Source organism: Cervus elaphus, chromosome 20, assembly GCF_910594005.1.
Source record: "Cervus elaphus chromosome 20, mCerEla1.1, whole genome shotgun sequence".
Taxonomy (NCBI): domain Eukaryota; kingdom Metazoa; phylum Chordata; class Mammalia; order Artiodactyla; family Cervidae; genus Cervus; species Cervus elaphus.
Genome location: NC_057834.1, coordinates 106,434,565 through 106,452,082, shown reverse-complemented (window position 1 = coordinate 106,452,082; position 17,518 = coordinate 106,434,565). Strand labels below are relative to the sequence as shown.

Below are 17,518 nucleotides of genomic sequence, written 5' to 3'. Positions count from 1 at the left end.
TATACAGAGTGAAGTAAGTCAGAAAGAAAAACACCAATACAGTATATTGACACATATATATGGAATTTAGAAAGATGGTAACAATGACCCTACGTGCAAGACATCAAAAGAGACACAGATATAAAGAACAGACTTTTGGACTCTTCGGGAAAAAGGCGAGGGTGGGATGATTTGAGAGAATAGCATTGAAACATGTATATTACCATATGTGAAATAGATGACCAGTCCAAGTTCGATGCATGAAACAGGGCACTCAAAGCTGGTGCACTGGGACAACCCAGAGGGATGGGATGGGGAGGGAAGAGGGAGGGGGGTTTGGGATGGGGGACACATGTACACCCATGGCTGATTTATGTCAGTGTATGGCAAAAACCACCACAATATTGTAAAGCAGTTAGCCTCCAAATAAAATATATTAATTTTTAAAAATAAAAACAAACAAACAAACAAACACATGGTGGGCATGTCCATAGAGCAGAGAGTTCCAGATAAACAGAGATATCAGCCTGTTGAACTTCCCTGAATGAAGAGGGCTTTTCCAGTTTGGGGAGTGGCAAGGGGCCTTTTCCTGTGGTCTTTCCTCTTAGAGAATGAAGCACTCCCACCTTCCTTTCCATTCGAGTTTGCACTTGAAAGATCATGTAAAACCTTTGTCTTCCCCTTTCTTGTTCCTTCCTACGGTCAGAGGTCCTATATGGAAAGATTATGGCATCCCTACCCCAGGGGATTTTACGGCCCATGTACTACTTGCTCTGGCTGCTGCCTTCATGAATAGAAGAAATTTCCTTAGGAAGCAGGAAAAAGACATAAAGACCTTCAGTTTAAGTCCACTGAGGCTTATTGTGGGTATCATTCATTCATCACTCAACACCTGTCATCAGAGTTGGCAACTTATTACTGACAGCTACATAGCACAGATTTCTGGGAGCTTCAGCTTCAATATTTAATGCATAATTCAAATATGCCATTGTGTGCGTGCTTAGTCACTTCAGCTGTACCTGACTCTTTGCAACTCTATGGACTATATAGCTCACCAGGCTTCTCTCTCCATGGGGTTCTCCAGGCGTGAATGCTGGAGTTGGTTGCCTCAATCTTCCCAATCCCAAAGGGATCAAACCCACGTCTCCTGTGGCTCCTGCATTGCAGGTAGAATCTTTACTGCTGAGCCACCAGGGAAGCCCCAAGTGTGCCATTAACAAATACATATTGTTTCTGAGTTGGCTGTTGCTATTTTCAATAAAATGATTCAATCAATGAATTTTTAAAAAGGGTAGAAGTCGACAGTATAACATAATGGTGGGGGAATAGAGGCTCTGAAGCCAGATCCCTTGGGTTTGAGTCCTGGCTTGACTCTTTTCTCTATTAGCTGCATGATTTAGGGCAAGGAACTTGTCCTCTCTGTGTCTGTTTCCACTTCTGTAAAATGGGGATAATACCATCTATAGGTTACTGTGAAGATTAAATGGACTAGAAAATGTAAAGCAAATACATGGAGCATAGCAGGTACTCAATAAATGTTAACTAGTAGTTATCTATGTAAGGATGCTTATAAAATAAACACATTGGATTAAAGAGCTTTTTGTTAGACTCTTAACATTGCACTTACAAATAATTATGAATCTTCTCCCAGTTTCTTGATGGAGAAGGCAATGTGATTTCATAATCTCTGAAGGCCCAGAACCGAGCATTATAAGTACTAAATGCATGTAAAATGGATGATCATGTGCCCTTAATTTGAAGTTCGGAAAATAAAGCCACTGATTGTATATTTCTGTGTTTCCCGTTCCTTTTCAGGCCCTATAGGAGGAAGGATTTTTTTCTATTCTTCCATATCTAACCCAGATGCTACAGATGAACTTTGGTGTCAGGTATGAATGCTATTAATATAATCCAGATGTTTCCCTTTACCAGCTGCAAGCTTTCAGATCCTAATCTTGTCAGTTGTGAAAAGGGAATGATAATTGCATTTTGAAATTATAATTTATATAGGTAATTAAAAACTACCTACATAAAAATGCTTAACACAGGGAAGATGCCTAATGCAATGTAGTATTGTTTGCCATTGTGTTACTATTACATGATTTTAAGCAATCTAGTTTCTCCAGAAAAGAGAACTTTACATTATGTGCCAGGAATTTTTCACATGCATTATTCTTTTTAATATAAGATCTAGTACCTAGAGTTTGTCCCAGTTCAGTTTCTCTATTGTTGGCATTTCTAAAAGTCCCATAAGGAGAAAATGCAGGCTCATCTCCTTGGCTTTTTTTAAGCTTTCCTTTCTAATGCTTATAAGCATATTTTAAAAGGTAATGGTTTTCACATGTGGAAATTGAGAAATCCAAGGTAGGGATGATTTTTTTTTCCTTTCTAACACAGAAGGAAGGACAAATAATAACCATCTGTCTAGTCTGCATTGAAGATTTGCATTGGAGGAAACAGGCCAAGCTAGCTTCTAGAGATCTCCAGGTATTGTACAGGCCAGGTTTTACAAGGCTTCCAGTGGATTCTGAGAGTTACACAGCCAGCCCTACCATCTCTCCCCACACCCCTCACTAATAACTTGAAATCAGTGGTCTTCAGCACTGGTGCTAAAATGCTCCCACCTGGAGAGCTTTAAAAATTACCAGTGCCTAGGTGTCACACCAGACCAATTATATCAGAATCTCTAGGGGGTGAGAACCCAGTTTGGGACTTCTAAAAAATTCCCAGGTAAACCTAAAATAAAGTCATAGATAAAAACTGATTAAAAAATTAAAAAAATTAAATAATACCATTTGCAGCAACATGAACAGACCCAGAGATTATCATACTAAGCGAAGTAAGTAAAAACGAGAGACAAATATATGTGCAATCTAAAAAAGTGATACAAATGAACTTATAAAATAGAAAGTGATACAAATGAACTTATGAAACTTATAAAAACTCAGACATAGAAAGTAAATTTAAGGTTATCAAAGGGGTGGGGAGGAATAAATTGGTTATTTGAGATTGGTAGATAAACAGTAAGGACCTGCTGTGTAGCACAGGGAACTATATTGAATATCTTGTAACAACTTAGAGAGTAAAGGCACCTGAAAAGCTGTAGTGGTGGTTTAGTTGCTAAGATGTGTCTGACTCTTTGTGACTCCATGGACTGTAGCCTGCCAGGCTCCTCTCTCCACGGGATTTCCCAGGCAAGAATACTGGAGTGGGTTGCCATTTCTTTCTTGAGGGGATCTTTCCAACCCAGGGATCAAACCCATGTATCCTGCATTGCAGGTGGATTCTTTACCACTGGGCTACTATGGAAGCCCCATGTGTGTGTGAGTGTGTGTGTGTGTGTGCGCGTGTGTGTGAAATTAAAAGATGCTTGCTCCTTGTAAGGAAAGCTATGGCAAACCTAGACAGTGTATTCAAAAGCAAAGACATCACTTTGCTGACAAAGGTCCGTCTAGTCAAAGCTATGGTTTTTCCAGTAGTCATGTATGGATATGAGAGTTGGCCATAAAGAAGGTTGAATGTTGAAGAATTGATGCTTTTAAATTGTGGTGTTGAGGAAGACTCTTGAGAGTCCCTTGGACTGCAAGAAGATCAAACTAGTCAATCCTAAAGGAAATCAACCCTGAATATTCATTAGAAGGACTGATGCTGAAGCTGAAGCTCCAATACTTTGGCCATCTGATGTGAAGAGCTAACTCACTGGATGCTGGGAAAGACTGAAGGTAAAAGAAGAGGGCGGCAGAAGATGAGATGGTTGGATAGCATCACCAACTCAGTGGACATGAATTTGAACAAACTCAGGGAGATAGTGAAGGACGGAGAAGCCTTGTGTTCTGCAGTCCACGGGGTTGCAAAAAGTCAGACCCAACTAAGCAACTGAACAACAATCTGGTAGTAGGTAGTAAAGTTCTCTCCTTCTTGGCAGGATCTCCCAAAAGACAGTGCTGTGGAGGGATGATAAGCCTAGCTCTCAGAACTATTTTGCTATTACAGGAGTGCCCAGTGCAGTTGGACACCAACATTTAGAACCTGAAGATGATGCCAACACCAGATAAAGGAAGCAGAAAGCCAGAGAACAGATTCTTGACCTGACACTTGAAGTGAAAGTCGCTCAGTCATGTCCGACTCTTTGCAACACCATGGACTTAGTCCATGGAATTCTCCAGGCCAGAATACTGGAGTGGGTAGCTTTTCCCTTTTCCAGGAGATCTTCCCAAGCCAGGGATCGAACCAAGGTCTCCCACATTGCAGGCAGATTCTTTACCAGCTGAGCCACAAGGGAAGCCCAGTGGCTAGATAAAACCATTATAGCTCTTGCTGCTGCCTGAGTTTTCAGTTACATAAACCAAAGCTTTTCTGTTCCTTCAATATAAGTAGTTCTAACTAGGAATTACTATGGATTTTTTTACCCTTAATAAAAGGGAGATTAAACTCAGCCATTTTTCTATGTTATCTTGAGTGATGGGCCATCGATAAATGTTTGGGGGGATCAATGAGACTCTGAGGCGACCATCATTGCCTTCTAATTTCCCCCCATCTGCAGTCATGCGATAGGTCTGTTCCTTGCTTCCTGCTTCCCCTCTTCTCCCTCACTTCACCGGCTCCACTGTGAAGAGATTCAAAGTTGGGTCGTACTTCATTTTTGTAAAATACTACTTTAGATCTTAGAACATATGTATCTGGAGGGGTCTAAGCTCTTTTGTATTTGTCTTTATAGGAGTTTGCAGCATTTCTTGGATCTATGGCTTGAGATATTTTATCACTGTTGGCAATTTTCAGTCATAATTTTCTTCAATATTGCTTCAGCTCTACTCTCTTCCTCCTATCATTCTGTGACTTCATTACATGTATGTTGGATGTTGTCACCATTTCCTATATATCTTTTATATACTCTTTTTGCATATTTTGTCATCTTTTCTCATTCATACTTCAATGTGAATATTTCCTACTGAATCATATTCTAGTTCACTAATTCTCCCTTCAGATATGCCCAGTCTTTTGTTAAACCCATCTATTGAGTTTTAAAATTTAGTTATTTTAAAATTTTTTTTGTGTTCTACATATTCCATTTGATTCTTTTTATAGATTCAAATTATTTGCTGAAAATTCTCCATCTTAATAATTTTCTCAAACATACTAATTACAGTTATTTGAAAATCCACATCCTCTCTTATACCATTGCTGATTATTTCTAATTGAATGCTGGAAACATTTTGTATGGATAATTCTAGAGATTTTATGAGATGTTAACTTCTTACACAGAGGGGATTTTCCTCTTTTCTATCTGGTTGTTCAATTTGAATTCGAAATAATAGCCTTCAAAGAAATATTATTTTGTATTTTATCTTGTCTTCTGGTTGATCTTGCCAAGATTCTAGTCCTTAGTCTAAGTTACAGACATTAAGTATTTATGTGATATGCAAATATCATATGCACATTAAAAGCAAGTTCATAGAATTTTTGTGATTCCAAAAGTGATCAAGTTTATAATATGAGGCAGTATATATAAAAATGAATCATTTTAATCTTTAGAATCTTCTAATGAAAATCAGAATGAGAAAATTCACAGTTCTACACACTCCAAAGGCATAGCTATCTTTTGTTTCTTATAATATCCCTTCTTTCCTTTTATGACACTTACCTGTTGGGCTAAAGAACCAGCAAACAAAATGGCCTACTCGGTGCCTAGGAGCATTTTAATAATCATAGCTCCAGCAATATAGGAATGGGAAGAGATCAAGACTTTAAGTTTCTCAGTAAGACACAGGCTGTCACAACAATGCAACAACAGCACCACACTCCTGTTGCTCTGTAGAGTGTAATACTGCCTAACATTTTTGTTTGTTAGACTTACAGTCACCCTATGAGATTCTAGGTTCTGCTAAGAGTACACCTTGCTCTATGTTCCTTCAGCCCTAAGGATGATAGCTGCTTTCTATAGTTACTAGTATCTGGGTTATCTCATGGTCACGGGTTGAAATATATGCTTTAAACAGGTACCACTGAAACCTGTTAATAAGGCCCTGTTTGAAAACAACTTAAGATGTAATCAAGTTAAGATGACATCATTATGGATTTGGTTGGGCCCGAACTTGAATGAACAGTAGTGTCTTTGTACAAAGAGAAGAAGGATTTAGACACAGGTACAAAAAAGAGGCAGAGAAGGAAGAAGCCCATAGGAAGACAGAGGCAGAGATTGTAGTTATGTAACCATAAGCCAAGAACAGCCTGCGGCCACCAGAAGCTGGAAGAGGCAAGGAAACACTCTTTCCTAGAGCCTTGAGAGGAAGCATGGCCCTCCTGACACCTTGATTTGTGACTTATAGTGTCCAGAACCATGAGAGAAGAAATTTCTGTTATTTTAGGCCACTCAGTTTCTGACTTTGTTGTGACAAATGCCCGAGGGAAATGAACACACTCATTATTCTCATTTTGTGCTTTCAGTCTTCTAATTATGGATAATAACCAATCCCTCAACCCCCTGCTATAAATTCCCTTTGTTTGAAATGCCTAGTGAGGTTTCTGTTTTTCACTGGAATGCAAACTGATATACTAAACTTCCCACCAAACTCTCAGTACCTTGTATTTTGATCCAAAGGGTAACCAGTAAATGGTTGATGGATGTACTAAATAGAGAATTGCAACAACAGATTAGTATCAATGCATATTTTTTCACCTGTCATATTTAACACTTGTTAATTGCTAAATATTTTGCCCAATTCATCTTCATCATTTCACTTAATAATATATCTTGGAAATCTTCCTGTATTAGATCAGCCATGTGATTTTACAGCTGCATAGCTATATTAATTGCATATACTGTAATTTAATAAAATGGTGCTTGAAGGATCTTGGCTTCCCTGGTGCCTCAGATGGTAAAGAATTTTCCTGCAATGTGGGAGACCTGGGTTTGATCCCTGGATCGGGAAGATTCCCTGAAGAAGGGAGTGGGTCCCTGCTCCAGTATTCTTGCCTGGAGAATCCCCATGGACAGAGGAGCCTGGCAGGTTACAGTCCATGGAGTTGCAAAGAGTCGGACGTGACTGAGTGACTAAGCACACAGCACACACAAAAATTATACCACTGTATATAAATCTTGGAGAGCTTTTTGGTGAGGTATTAGTAGGGAAAGTACTTAGCTATATGATTCCCAGATCTAAGGGACTATGCAACTGAAATTCTAATAAGTAATATCAACTTCTTTTATAAATGCACTACATCCATATTAAAGGGCTATTTCTAGATAATGCTTCATGATATACTACATGAATGAATGGATAAAGAAGCTGTGGTACATGTATGTGATGGAATATTACTCAGCCATAAAAAGGAACACATTTGAGTCAGTCCTAATGAGGTGGATGAACCTAGACCCTATTATACAGAGTTAAGTAAGTCCGAAAGAGAAAAACAAATATCATATACTAACGCATATATATGGAATTTAGAAAGATGGTACTGGGGAACCTATTTGCAGAGCAGCAGTGGAGACACAGACATTGAGAACAGACATATGGATACAGCTGGGGTGGGGGAGGAAGGAGAGATTGGGGTGTATGGAGACAGTAACGTGGAAACATAACAACATCTATTTTACCATGTGTAAAATAGATAGCCAATGGGAATTTGTTGTATGACTCAGGGAACTAAACCAGGGCCCAGTAACTGCCTAGAGAGGTGGGATGGGGAGGGAGGTGGGAGGGAGGTTCAAGTGGGAGGGGACATGGGTAAACCTATGGCTGATTCATGTTGATGTTTGGTAGAAACCAACACAATATTGTAAAGCAATTAACCTTCAATTAAAAATAAATAAATAAACTCTTTAAATAAAAAGAAAAACCTGGGAATTATGCCTTTTATGATCTAACTGACCTAAAAAAAATAGCCATTAATGCAAACTTCACTCTTAATTTTTCTTCACTGGTAAGCTATTTACATTTCTGGGGGAAATGATGTGAAAGCCAACAAACAGACCATTGGCGCTAAGTCACAGCATCAACAAGAGCTCTGGGAATGGGAAGTCTCTTAGGGAACAAAATAACCAGACTCACCTGGAGGAAAATCAGATGACAAATCAGAGGAAGCTCTGCCCAACCACTCAACAAAATTCTCCCATCTATGCAAGAAAAGGAAACACAGTATCTGTGATCAAAGTAGGAAGCTCTGAAAGAATGTACAAAAAAGCTTAAAAGTAATATAGACTGTGATATCATAGGAATTTTTTGATGCCTCTATCATTAGGGGTTCAGTGAAGGAAATGGAAGCTACTTTATGTGTCTCAGGGATTCCCTGGTGACTCAGATGGTAAAGAGTCTGCCTGCAATGCAGGAGACCTGAGTTGCAGGATCTTCCTGGTTTGGGAAGATCCCCTGGAGAAAGTGATGGCAACCCACGCTAGTATTCTTGCCTGGAAAATCCTATGGACAGAGGAGCCTGGGGGGCTGAAATCCATGGGGTCAAAAAAGAGTTGGACAACTGAGAGACTTCATTTTCTTTCTTTTCTTCTTAGGTGTTTCTTCTAGAAATGGAAATTAAGTGCCCACAAAATTATTGCAGGGGCTAGTAGAATGGAGGTTGGTGTCTGCCGATGGGCTAAGGGTTGGGTCTCAGTAGATGTAGTCCAGAGTCCAGGGAACTGCAGGAAATTCTAGCTGATGTCTCAGTTGCCCTTGACCATGGTGACTAGTTTGGTGACTAGACAGTATAGATGGCATTCTGGCCACTGCAAAAACTGAGGGTCTGGAGTTGCTACTACTGCAGGAAAGTAATACATACTTAAAATGTCCCTGCCCCTCTCACCACTCTTTCTGCCTTTCAAATCTCATGCACTGGCATCCCAGTGATGGAACTTAAATCAATTCCAGAACCTCAATGTCAAGGGAGCTTTGGAAATATTCTTTATAGCCTTCTCAACTATGGGAAGTATTACAACACGGGAAAGAACATAGAAGGGGATAGAAATGGGTGCTAAGTGCAAATAGACAATATTTAGTGAAATCCCCAAGCAGAAATTGCATTGGGCAATGTGTGGGCATGTGATAATCATGGAGTCATTTAAAACTTATAAGTAGTTTAGGAACACTTAGGTAGGAAAAATAACTTACATTTGCTTGCCCAGCATCCGTTCTCCATTTATATAAAAATATGCTTCTCTAGGATATTGGGCTATAATCAATGTCCTATACCCTTCTCTAGCCAATGTTGTGATCCATCCTGTCTAACTAATCTCAATCTATCACTTTTCCCATCCTTCTCTCGCTTCTTTCCTCTCTCCCACTCTGTCTGTATTTCTCATTATTTTTTGGTTTCAACGCTTCCCAAAGTTTCATTCTTCCCTAATTTTGCATGTAACTTTGTATCTTTTTGAAATATTTCTTTTTGCTTATGCTAGCAAGACAGTTCTGTTTCTAGCAACCAAACTTAAAGTGGAAAGAATTTTTAGCACCTCTTTGCCCATCAGAAGCCAAGCAAATATAAACAGTCAGTTGTGAGAATATGTCCTAGATTATCTAGTAGAGTTTTAAAGTCACGTGATTTTATTCTCTTTATTTTTTTTATTTTTTTCATTTATTTTTATTAGTTGGAGGCCAATTACTTCACAACACTGCAGTGGGTTTTGTCATACATTGACATGAATCAGCCATGGAGTTACATTTGTTCCCCATTCCGATCCCCCCACCCACCTCCCTCTCCACCCGATTCCTCTGGGTCTTCCCAGTGCACCAGGCCCGAGCACTTGTCTCATGCATCCCACCTGGGCTGGTGATCTGTTTCCCTATAGATAATATACATGCTGTTCTCTTGAAACATCCCACCCTCGCCTTCTCCCACAGAGTCCAAAAGTCTGTTCTCTTTATTTTTAATTGAAGTATAGTTGATTTATAAATACACACACACACACACACACACATATATATATGTATATATATTTAGGCTTCCCAGGTGGTGGTAGTGGTAAGGAACTCACATACCAGTGCAGGAGACAGAAGAGACGTGGGTTTGATTCCTCAGTCGAGAAGATCCCCTGGAGGAGGACATGGCAACCCACTCTAGTATTCTTGTTTGGGGAATCCCCATGGGCAGAGGACCCTGGTGGGCAGTCCACAGCATCACACAGAGCTGGACTCAACTGAAGCAACTTAGCATGCATGCATGGATGTACATGTACAAACACACTTTTTCAGATTTTTTTCCCTTATAGGTTATTACTATATAATTCCTATATAGTATAGTATAGTTCCCTGTGCTATATAGTAGTCCTTGTTGGTTATCTATGTCATATACTGTTGTTGTTCAGTTGCTCAGTCATGTCTGACTCTTTGTGACCCCATGGATGTCAGCATGCCAGGTTTCCCTGTCCATCACCATCTCCTGGAACTTGCTCAAGCTCATGTTCATCTAGTCAGTGATGCCATTCAACCATCTCATCCTCTGTTGTCCCCTTCTCCTCCTGCTTTCAATCTTTCCCAGCATCAGGGTCTTTTCTAATGAGTCGGCTCTTCGCATCAGGTGGCCAAAATATTGGCGCTTTGGCTTCAGCATCAATCCTTCCAATGAATATTCAGGACTGATTTCCTTTAGGATTGACTGGTTTGATCTCCTTGCAGTCCAAGGGAATCTCAAGAGTCTTCTCCAACATCACAGTTCAAAAGCATCCATTCTTCAGTGCTCAGCTTTCCTTATGGTCCAATTCTCACATCCACACATGACTACTGGAAAAACCATAGCTTTGACTATATGGACCTTTGTTGGCAAAGTAATGTCTCTGCTTTTTAATATGCTGTCTAGGTTGGTCATAGCTTTTCTTCCAAGGAGCAAGTGTCTTTTAATTTCATGGCTGCAGTCACCATCGCAGTGATTTCGGAGCCCAAGAATTTAAAGTCTGTTACTGTTTCCATTGTTTCCCCATCTATTTGCCATGAAGTGATGGGACCAGATGCCATGATCTTAGTTTTTTGAATGTTGAGTTGTAAGCCAGCCTTTTCAGTCTTCTTTTTTACCTTCATCCAGGGGCTCTTTAGTTCTTCTTTGCTTCATATATAGCAGTGTGTATATATTAATCCCAAATTCCTAATTTATTCCTCCACTCCTTTCCCCTTTGGTAATCATAAATTTGTTTTCTGTGTCTGTGGATCTATTTCTGTTTTGTATAAGTTCACTTGTATCTTTTTTTCCCCCTCAGATTCCACACATAAGCAATATTACATGCTATTTCTTTTTTTCTTTTTGGCATGGTTCACTTAGTATGATGATCTCTGGGTTCATCCATGTTGTTGCAAATGGCATTATTTCATTCTTTTTATAGCTGAGTAATATTACTTTGTAATATCTTCTTTATCCATTCATCTATTGATAGACATTTAGGTTGCTTCCATTTTGTGGCTATTGTAAATAGTGCTGCAATGAACATTGGGGTGCATGGATCTTTTCAAACTCTGATTTTCTTCAGATACATGCTCAGGAGTAGGATTGCTGGGTTGTATGGTAGCTTTTTAATATTTTTTAAGGAACCTCCATAAATTCATTTGATATGTAACTAGTTTGTTTTGCTTATACTTAATAAAACTTTTCTATACCTGGCATCACAAATCAGAAAAGTTCTTTGTCAGTGTAGAAAACATAACCTCCAGAGCTTCATGTCACTTTGGGCACAGGAATAGACAAGGCATAGGTAAGCAGAACCACCAGCCAGACAAGCTAATGATTATTTCAGCTGCTACAAAGGCTAGGCGTGGAAAAGAAGGTTGGAAAAGTAGCACTCTCTAGGAATTTTAATTAACATACAAAGATCTGACATTAGCACAGATCTGGAAATAAACTTAAGGAAAAGCGTCTCCTGTCTGTTACACTTCTTGAAATTCCTTCCTCTTAGGAGGGTCAGGCTTAAGGCTACATCTTCTGACCTGCTGAACAACAACACAACAAAAACCCAGATCCACTGATATTTCCACATTGCTTAACATTTATTTTTTAGAGCTGTTGGAAGTTAGCAAATATTTGGCAAGGTTTCTGGACAAAATGGCACCAGATACTCTCTTGCCCCTTCTTGAGTATTTGCTGATAGAAGGGGAAGGAAATTGCAGGACATTTTTCTAAGTACTGAACTTGGACATTGCCTGATTTAAGTGGGATGTGACAAATGAAATCCTTAAGGTCCTCTAATAAAATATCTTCTTTATTCCATACTCTTTACATTACTCTAGAACCTCCAAAGAGCCCTTGACATGTTAAACATAGCAATAGGTTTTTGTTGCCACAAAAGGCAATATAATTCTAATCACAGTAGTAGGTGCCGGATTCCCCATGTTGAGTCAGAGAGGTCAAGATTGAAGGACAAGGTCTGTGAACCTGATTCTAGATTCAGGCAGATCCGAGTTCAAATTCTAATGTCATCCAAACTTTTAAAATGACCTTTCATGAGCATTCTGAGTCTCTTGTGTGCATTCTCTCATTTAATTGAGACAATCATCTCATGAAACACGTAAATGACTTGCCCGTGGACATGCTGATTAATGGGGCAGCCAGGATTTAAATTCTGACTCCAGATCCTGCACCCTTAACCACTGTACTCTATGGCCTTACACATGAAATGTAATATAACTTGGTTTCAGTTATACTCCGCCCCCCCTTTAGAATTCCATGAACATGGTTCTAGTGTCTTCTAATGTTTATTATTATAGTTTTTTTTTTTAACTTTAAACTTTATTATGGTATTTAAACGCCAGATTGAAAGAAGCAAACTACAGTTGACCCTTGAACAGTGAGATGAGGGGTGGGGTGTGTTAGGGTTGCTAACTCTCTGCCGAGTCAAAAATTCATGTATAATTTATAGTTGGTCCTCCATATTAGAGGTTCCTCCATTCCACTGGTCCACTTTGCAGAAGTATGAGGTCAGTCTTATTTGGATATATTTATAATTATTTTTTATTTATTTGCTTTGATTTAGTTTAATTTTGTTTTGGCTGCATCCTTAAATAATTCCTGTTGTCTCAGAAGCACAAAAGTTTTGTCAGGAGAAACATGGATGCTTTTTTTTTTTTTTTCTTAATTTAGTTTAGATCTTAATGAATTCATTGTCTGTACACCGGGTTTTTCTTTTTTCTTATTTCTGCAAAGTTTCTTCAGCTGTGACCTTTTGTTTCATGTCTTGTCCAGTTCTTATAGTTTCTTATTCCACAATAGCAAAGCATCTTAGGTTCAATCTCTATTCTCATTCCTTTATCTCTACTATTCTTTTTCATTTTTTCCTCTAGATTTTGTGTAAACTTCCGAATTCTGATGTTCTGAATTAGATTTACTCTAGTGTTAATTTTGCTAATCATTAATTTCTGGTTATCATATTTTCTTTTGTAAGTAATATTTTATTAAAACACAGTCCTGGCTATTTGTTATGTATTGTTTTTGGCTGCTTTCAGATTATAACGACATAGGTGAATAATTACAACAGATTATACAGCCACAAAACCTAAAAAATTTACTATGTGACCCTTTATAAAAAAGGTTTGTTGACCTAAACATTTAAATAAGTGTCTTAATATCACTGAATATCTAGCAATATTCAGTTTTCCTTGATTGTGTTATACTTTTTAAACTGAGATATAATTGACATATAAAATATTAGCTTCGAGTGTACAACATGATTCGATATATGTATGGATTGCAAAATGATCTCAATAAGTCTAGTTAACATCCATCACCAAACATAGTTATAATCCCAGTTACCTCTTCATTATGCTGTAGAAGTTTCAGTTTCCTTGAAACTATCCACATTTCACCAAGTTCATTTTAATTTCTTCTTTTCACTTTAGTGCTTTTTGCATTTCATTTTAATAGTCTTTTAATCTCATTATGCTTATTACTTTCCAATTCATTTCAAGAGAGACATGGCTCTTTATATCCTATGGAGAATACCAATGGCTTTCTAAATATTTTCTAGTTTCTAGAGTAAATCATTTTCAGAAGTTTGCTGTTATTTGGAGTCTGCAGGATCATGGTTACTTTCCTCGTTCTACAGTATTTTCAAAAAGTAGGCCTCATACGTTGGGGTTTTCTCTTTGAAGGCAATGGCACCCACTCCAGTGTTCTTGCCTGGAGAATCCCAGGGACGGGGGTGCCTGGTGGGCTGCCGTCCATGGGGTCACACAGAATCAGACACTACTGCAGCGACTTAGCAGCAGCCGCAGCAGTGTCAAATGAGAAACTGTTCACATTCAATACAACACAGTAGATGAATTTAATAGGCTTCTTTGGCCCTACTCACTGCTTATTCAGCCCCTCAGTCAAGGGGCGAGTGACAACTCCTACCAACTGGTGCTCCTTAGACATTTTCCTGGTGCCTCTCAGTTGGGACCACTGCAGAGGTGGGATTGTCCCATCACACCTGTTGGATATCAGACACTATATTGGTGTAGTGTGTCATAATGGGTACACTTGCTGACCCGAAACAGACTGCCAGATATTTCTCCAGCAAAGACAGGTTTATTCAGGATCAACAGAGATTTGTAATTTGTGGTCTCCAATCATGGTGAGCCATGCTCAAGTCCCCCAGGCAGCACGGGAAAGAGAACACACTTTTTATGGAAAGGAAAAGGGGGTTGGGAGGGCTATAGAAAACAAAGTGTCCATGGCTTCTCATTGGCTGAGTTCTTAGAAAGAGGAATTTTCCTTGCTGTTGAGTTCTAGTATCGTGGGGCATGAGAGCACCCCTTCTGGTCTCTCAACTCTGACATTGCTGTATATTCATTTTTTACACACTTCCCAACACACACAACTACCAGGGAGCACCTCTTTCTGATCCAACCTACATGATGTTACATTTCCAGGATTACATTTCAACAGATGCAAATACCACAGCCAAGTTTAGCCATTCCTGCCTTCCTCACACCAACTTTATGCTCTGTCATTCCTAGGAGTTGTGATCTCTGCACAGACACAGAAAACCAATATGAGGGTAAGTGTACTGGTTTGTAAACTTGGATGAGAGAAGGAGAGGAAGGAACTGTACTCAAGCAGATACAGAAAGTAGTACCTATGTAATTTCTGGTTGTATAAGACTTGGGGCCTTCAAATCAAGGAGAAGACTGTGGTGAAGGGACAAACATATCTTCTGTTTTTGGCACTTTCCATAAGTAGTCAGGACAAAACCTGGGGCACCAAGATTTTCCCAGATTCCATTGTTCATAGCCAGTGGAGATTCTTTCTAGATTCTGACATTAGAGTGCCTATTAGTTTTTGCTTCTGGTGTTTTTTTTTTTCCTTGCCACTTCATTTGTTCATTGGAATTTTAATAAAACTAAATTTATTAAATTTAGTAAATCTCCTTCAGAGATGACATTTTATACAAAAGTCCTATATATTAACACAAAAACCAAAAGTCTAACCATAGTAAAAACTCAAAATGTGGGCTATTTTATAGAAACACCCTCGTAATGTTGATGATGTTACTTACAGGTGACATGTTTCTCTGTGAGTTTCATACAGGATTCACTCAAACGTGTGTGGTACTTCCTTCTGAAACTCATCCCCTTTCTTTACTTTGTGAAATGTATACTCTGGCCAAAATGGACAGTCTGTGGTTCTCCAAGCTTGTAATGTTCTTGTTTGCATTTGTATATTGGCAAACACTGCTCCTTCTATCTCTGAGATTCTCCTTTCCATTGCTCATCTGATTGGCTCCTACAAGTCCCACCAAGCTCAGCTGAGTGTTTAGTAGTACCGAAGAGCCAGCTCTGTTCAGAGTGCTAGAATTATAGGTTAAGTCCCATGATTTGAAAAGTTAAATCATTGAAGCCATTCCCTTGAGAATCCTGCAGTCTACTATTCCAACTGAGGGGCACAAAATATTCTAGGAGGTGGGTGGAAAGAAGACTGTGGAGGAGACTGTTAGCCTGCAGGGGGCTGTATAGTCTGCTAGGGTTGCTATTTAAAAAAAGGGGGGGGGGGCGGGTCTTCCATGGTGGCTCAGTTGGTAAAGAACCCGCCTGCAATGTGGGAGACCTGGGTTCGATCCCTGGGTTGGGAAGATCCCCTGGAGGAGGGTATGGCAACCCACTCCAGTATATTCTTGTCTGGAGAATGCCCACAGACAGAGGAGCTTGGTGGGTTGCAGTCCATGGAGTCGCAAAGAGTCAGACACGACTGAACAGCCGAACTGAACTGAACTGGACACAGAGTCTTTTCTCTGTATGAGCCCATCCTTGGAGTCTCTCTACGTGTCTAAATTTCCTCCTTATAAAGACACCAGTTAGATTGGATGGAGGCTTACTCTAATGACCTTATCTTAGTCATCTCTTTAAAGATCTTATCTTCAAATACATGGTCTAAAGGCTGGGAGTTAGGGATTCAACACATGAATTTAAGGGGATATAAATTCAACCCATAATAGGAAGAAAGATTTAAAAAGTCCCAACTTTGGGGACAATTTACTTAAGGACTCTAAAAGTGAAAGTTGCTCAGTTGTGTTTGACTCTTTGTGACCCCATAGACTATACAGCCCATGGAATTCTCCAGGCCAGAACACTGGAGTAGGTAGCCTATCCCTAGACTCTGAACCTCATTTTATTCATCTGTGAGGTGGGTATAAAAACATTAATTCATAGGACTGTTGGAAATATAAAATGAGATAAGCTATGTAGAGCATGAAGCCCTATTTGTAAACATAGTAGGTGGAGATGCATCAATCCTTCTGAGTCAGGGGGTTATCTTGGTTCTTACTTAACTCAGCTGCCAGAAAAGCTCATCCACCTGCAGCATCTTTCTCTGCTTTCATCTTCCTAATCATGTATCCTAAATTGTATTCTTCTCACCTTCCATTTACCTGTGAGAAGTGCAGTCTTTACTTGGTAGACAGGCAATAAACTCAAATCTAGACAAAAGGATTAGTCTTTTTTCATTTAACAGGTGGAAGTGTAATGTTCAGAGAAATGAGTGACTTGTCCATGTTCTCAAAACCAGTGCATATGACTGTTGGGATTTCCATCTAGGCCTGTGTGATTACAGAGCTTACATTGCCTTTCTGCATAGATGGGGGCTGAAGGGGCAGTGGAGGTGCTCTACCAGTGAGGAGATGCTACCTGCAAGCCCTGGGGTTCCTTGGATCATACCTGATCCTGGAACTAAAGCCTCTTCACTTTTGTATTCATAACCTACACCTCTCCTGGGTCCTAGGGCAGGAAGATACTGAGTTCCTCAAAATCCAAACCCGTGTTCAGCACCAAGCCCAAGGTTAGAGCTGGCTATGAAATGCAGGCAGATTGCCTAAAGCCCCTGTGCCTGGGCACTATCCTATAGGCCTTTAAATTTCACAGGACTTGTAGGAGAGTTGTTAGTGTATTAAAAGCCAAGAATCTGAAGCTAGAGAGTCTGTTTTGACTTAGTCTTATTGATGAATTCATTTTTCAGTTACATCCTAGTTTTAGCTTCTCAGTGCCCCAGCTTCTTCATTTGAAAAGTAATAGTACCTATCTCATGAGGTAGGTACAAGGATTAAAAGAGTTAATATTTATAAAGCACTTAGAACATCGCCTAAGAATATAGTAAG

The 17,518-nt window shown here is 39.4% G+C and overlaps 1 protein-coding gene across 1 annotated transcript in view; it reads right to left on the bottom strand.

Moving 5' to 3' along the window:
• Positions 1-17,518, bottom strand: part of C20H1orf87 (chromosome 20 C1orf87 homolog) — an 82,785-nt gene that overhangs the window by 15,209 nt on the left and 50,058 nt on the right. The window contains exon 8 of the mRNA XM_043878735.1: positions 8,031-8,095. Within this exon, the coding sequence (XP_043734670.1) occupies positions 8,031-8,095 (65 nt within the window). The remainder of the gene's footprint in view (positions 1-8,030; positions 8,096-17,518) is intronic.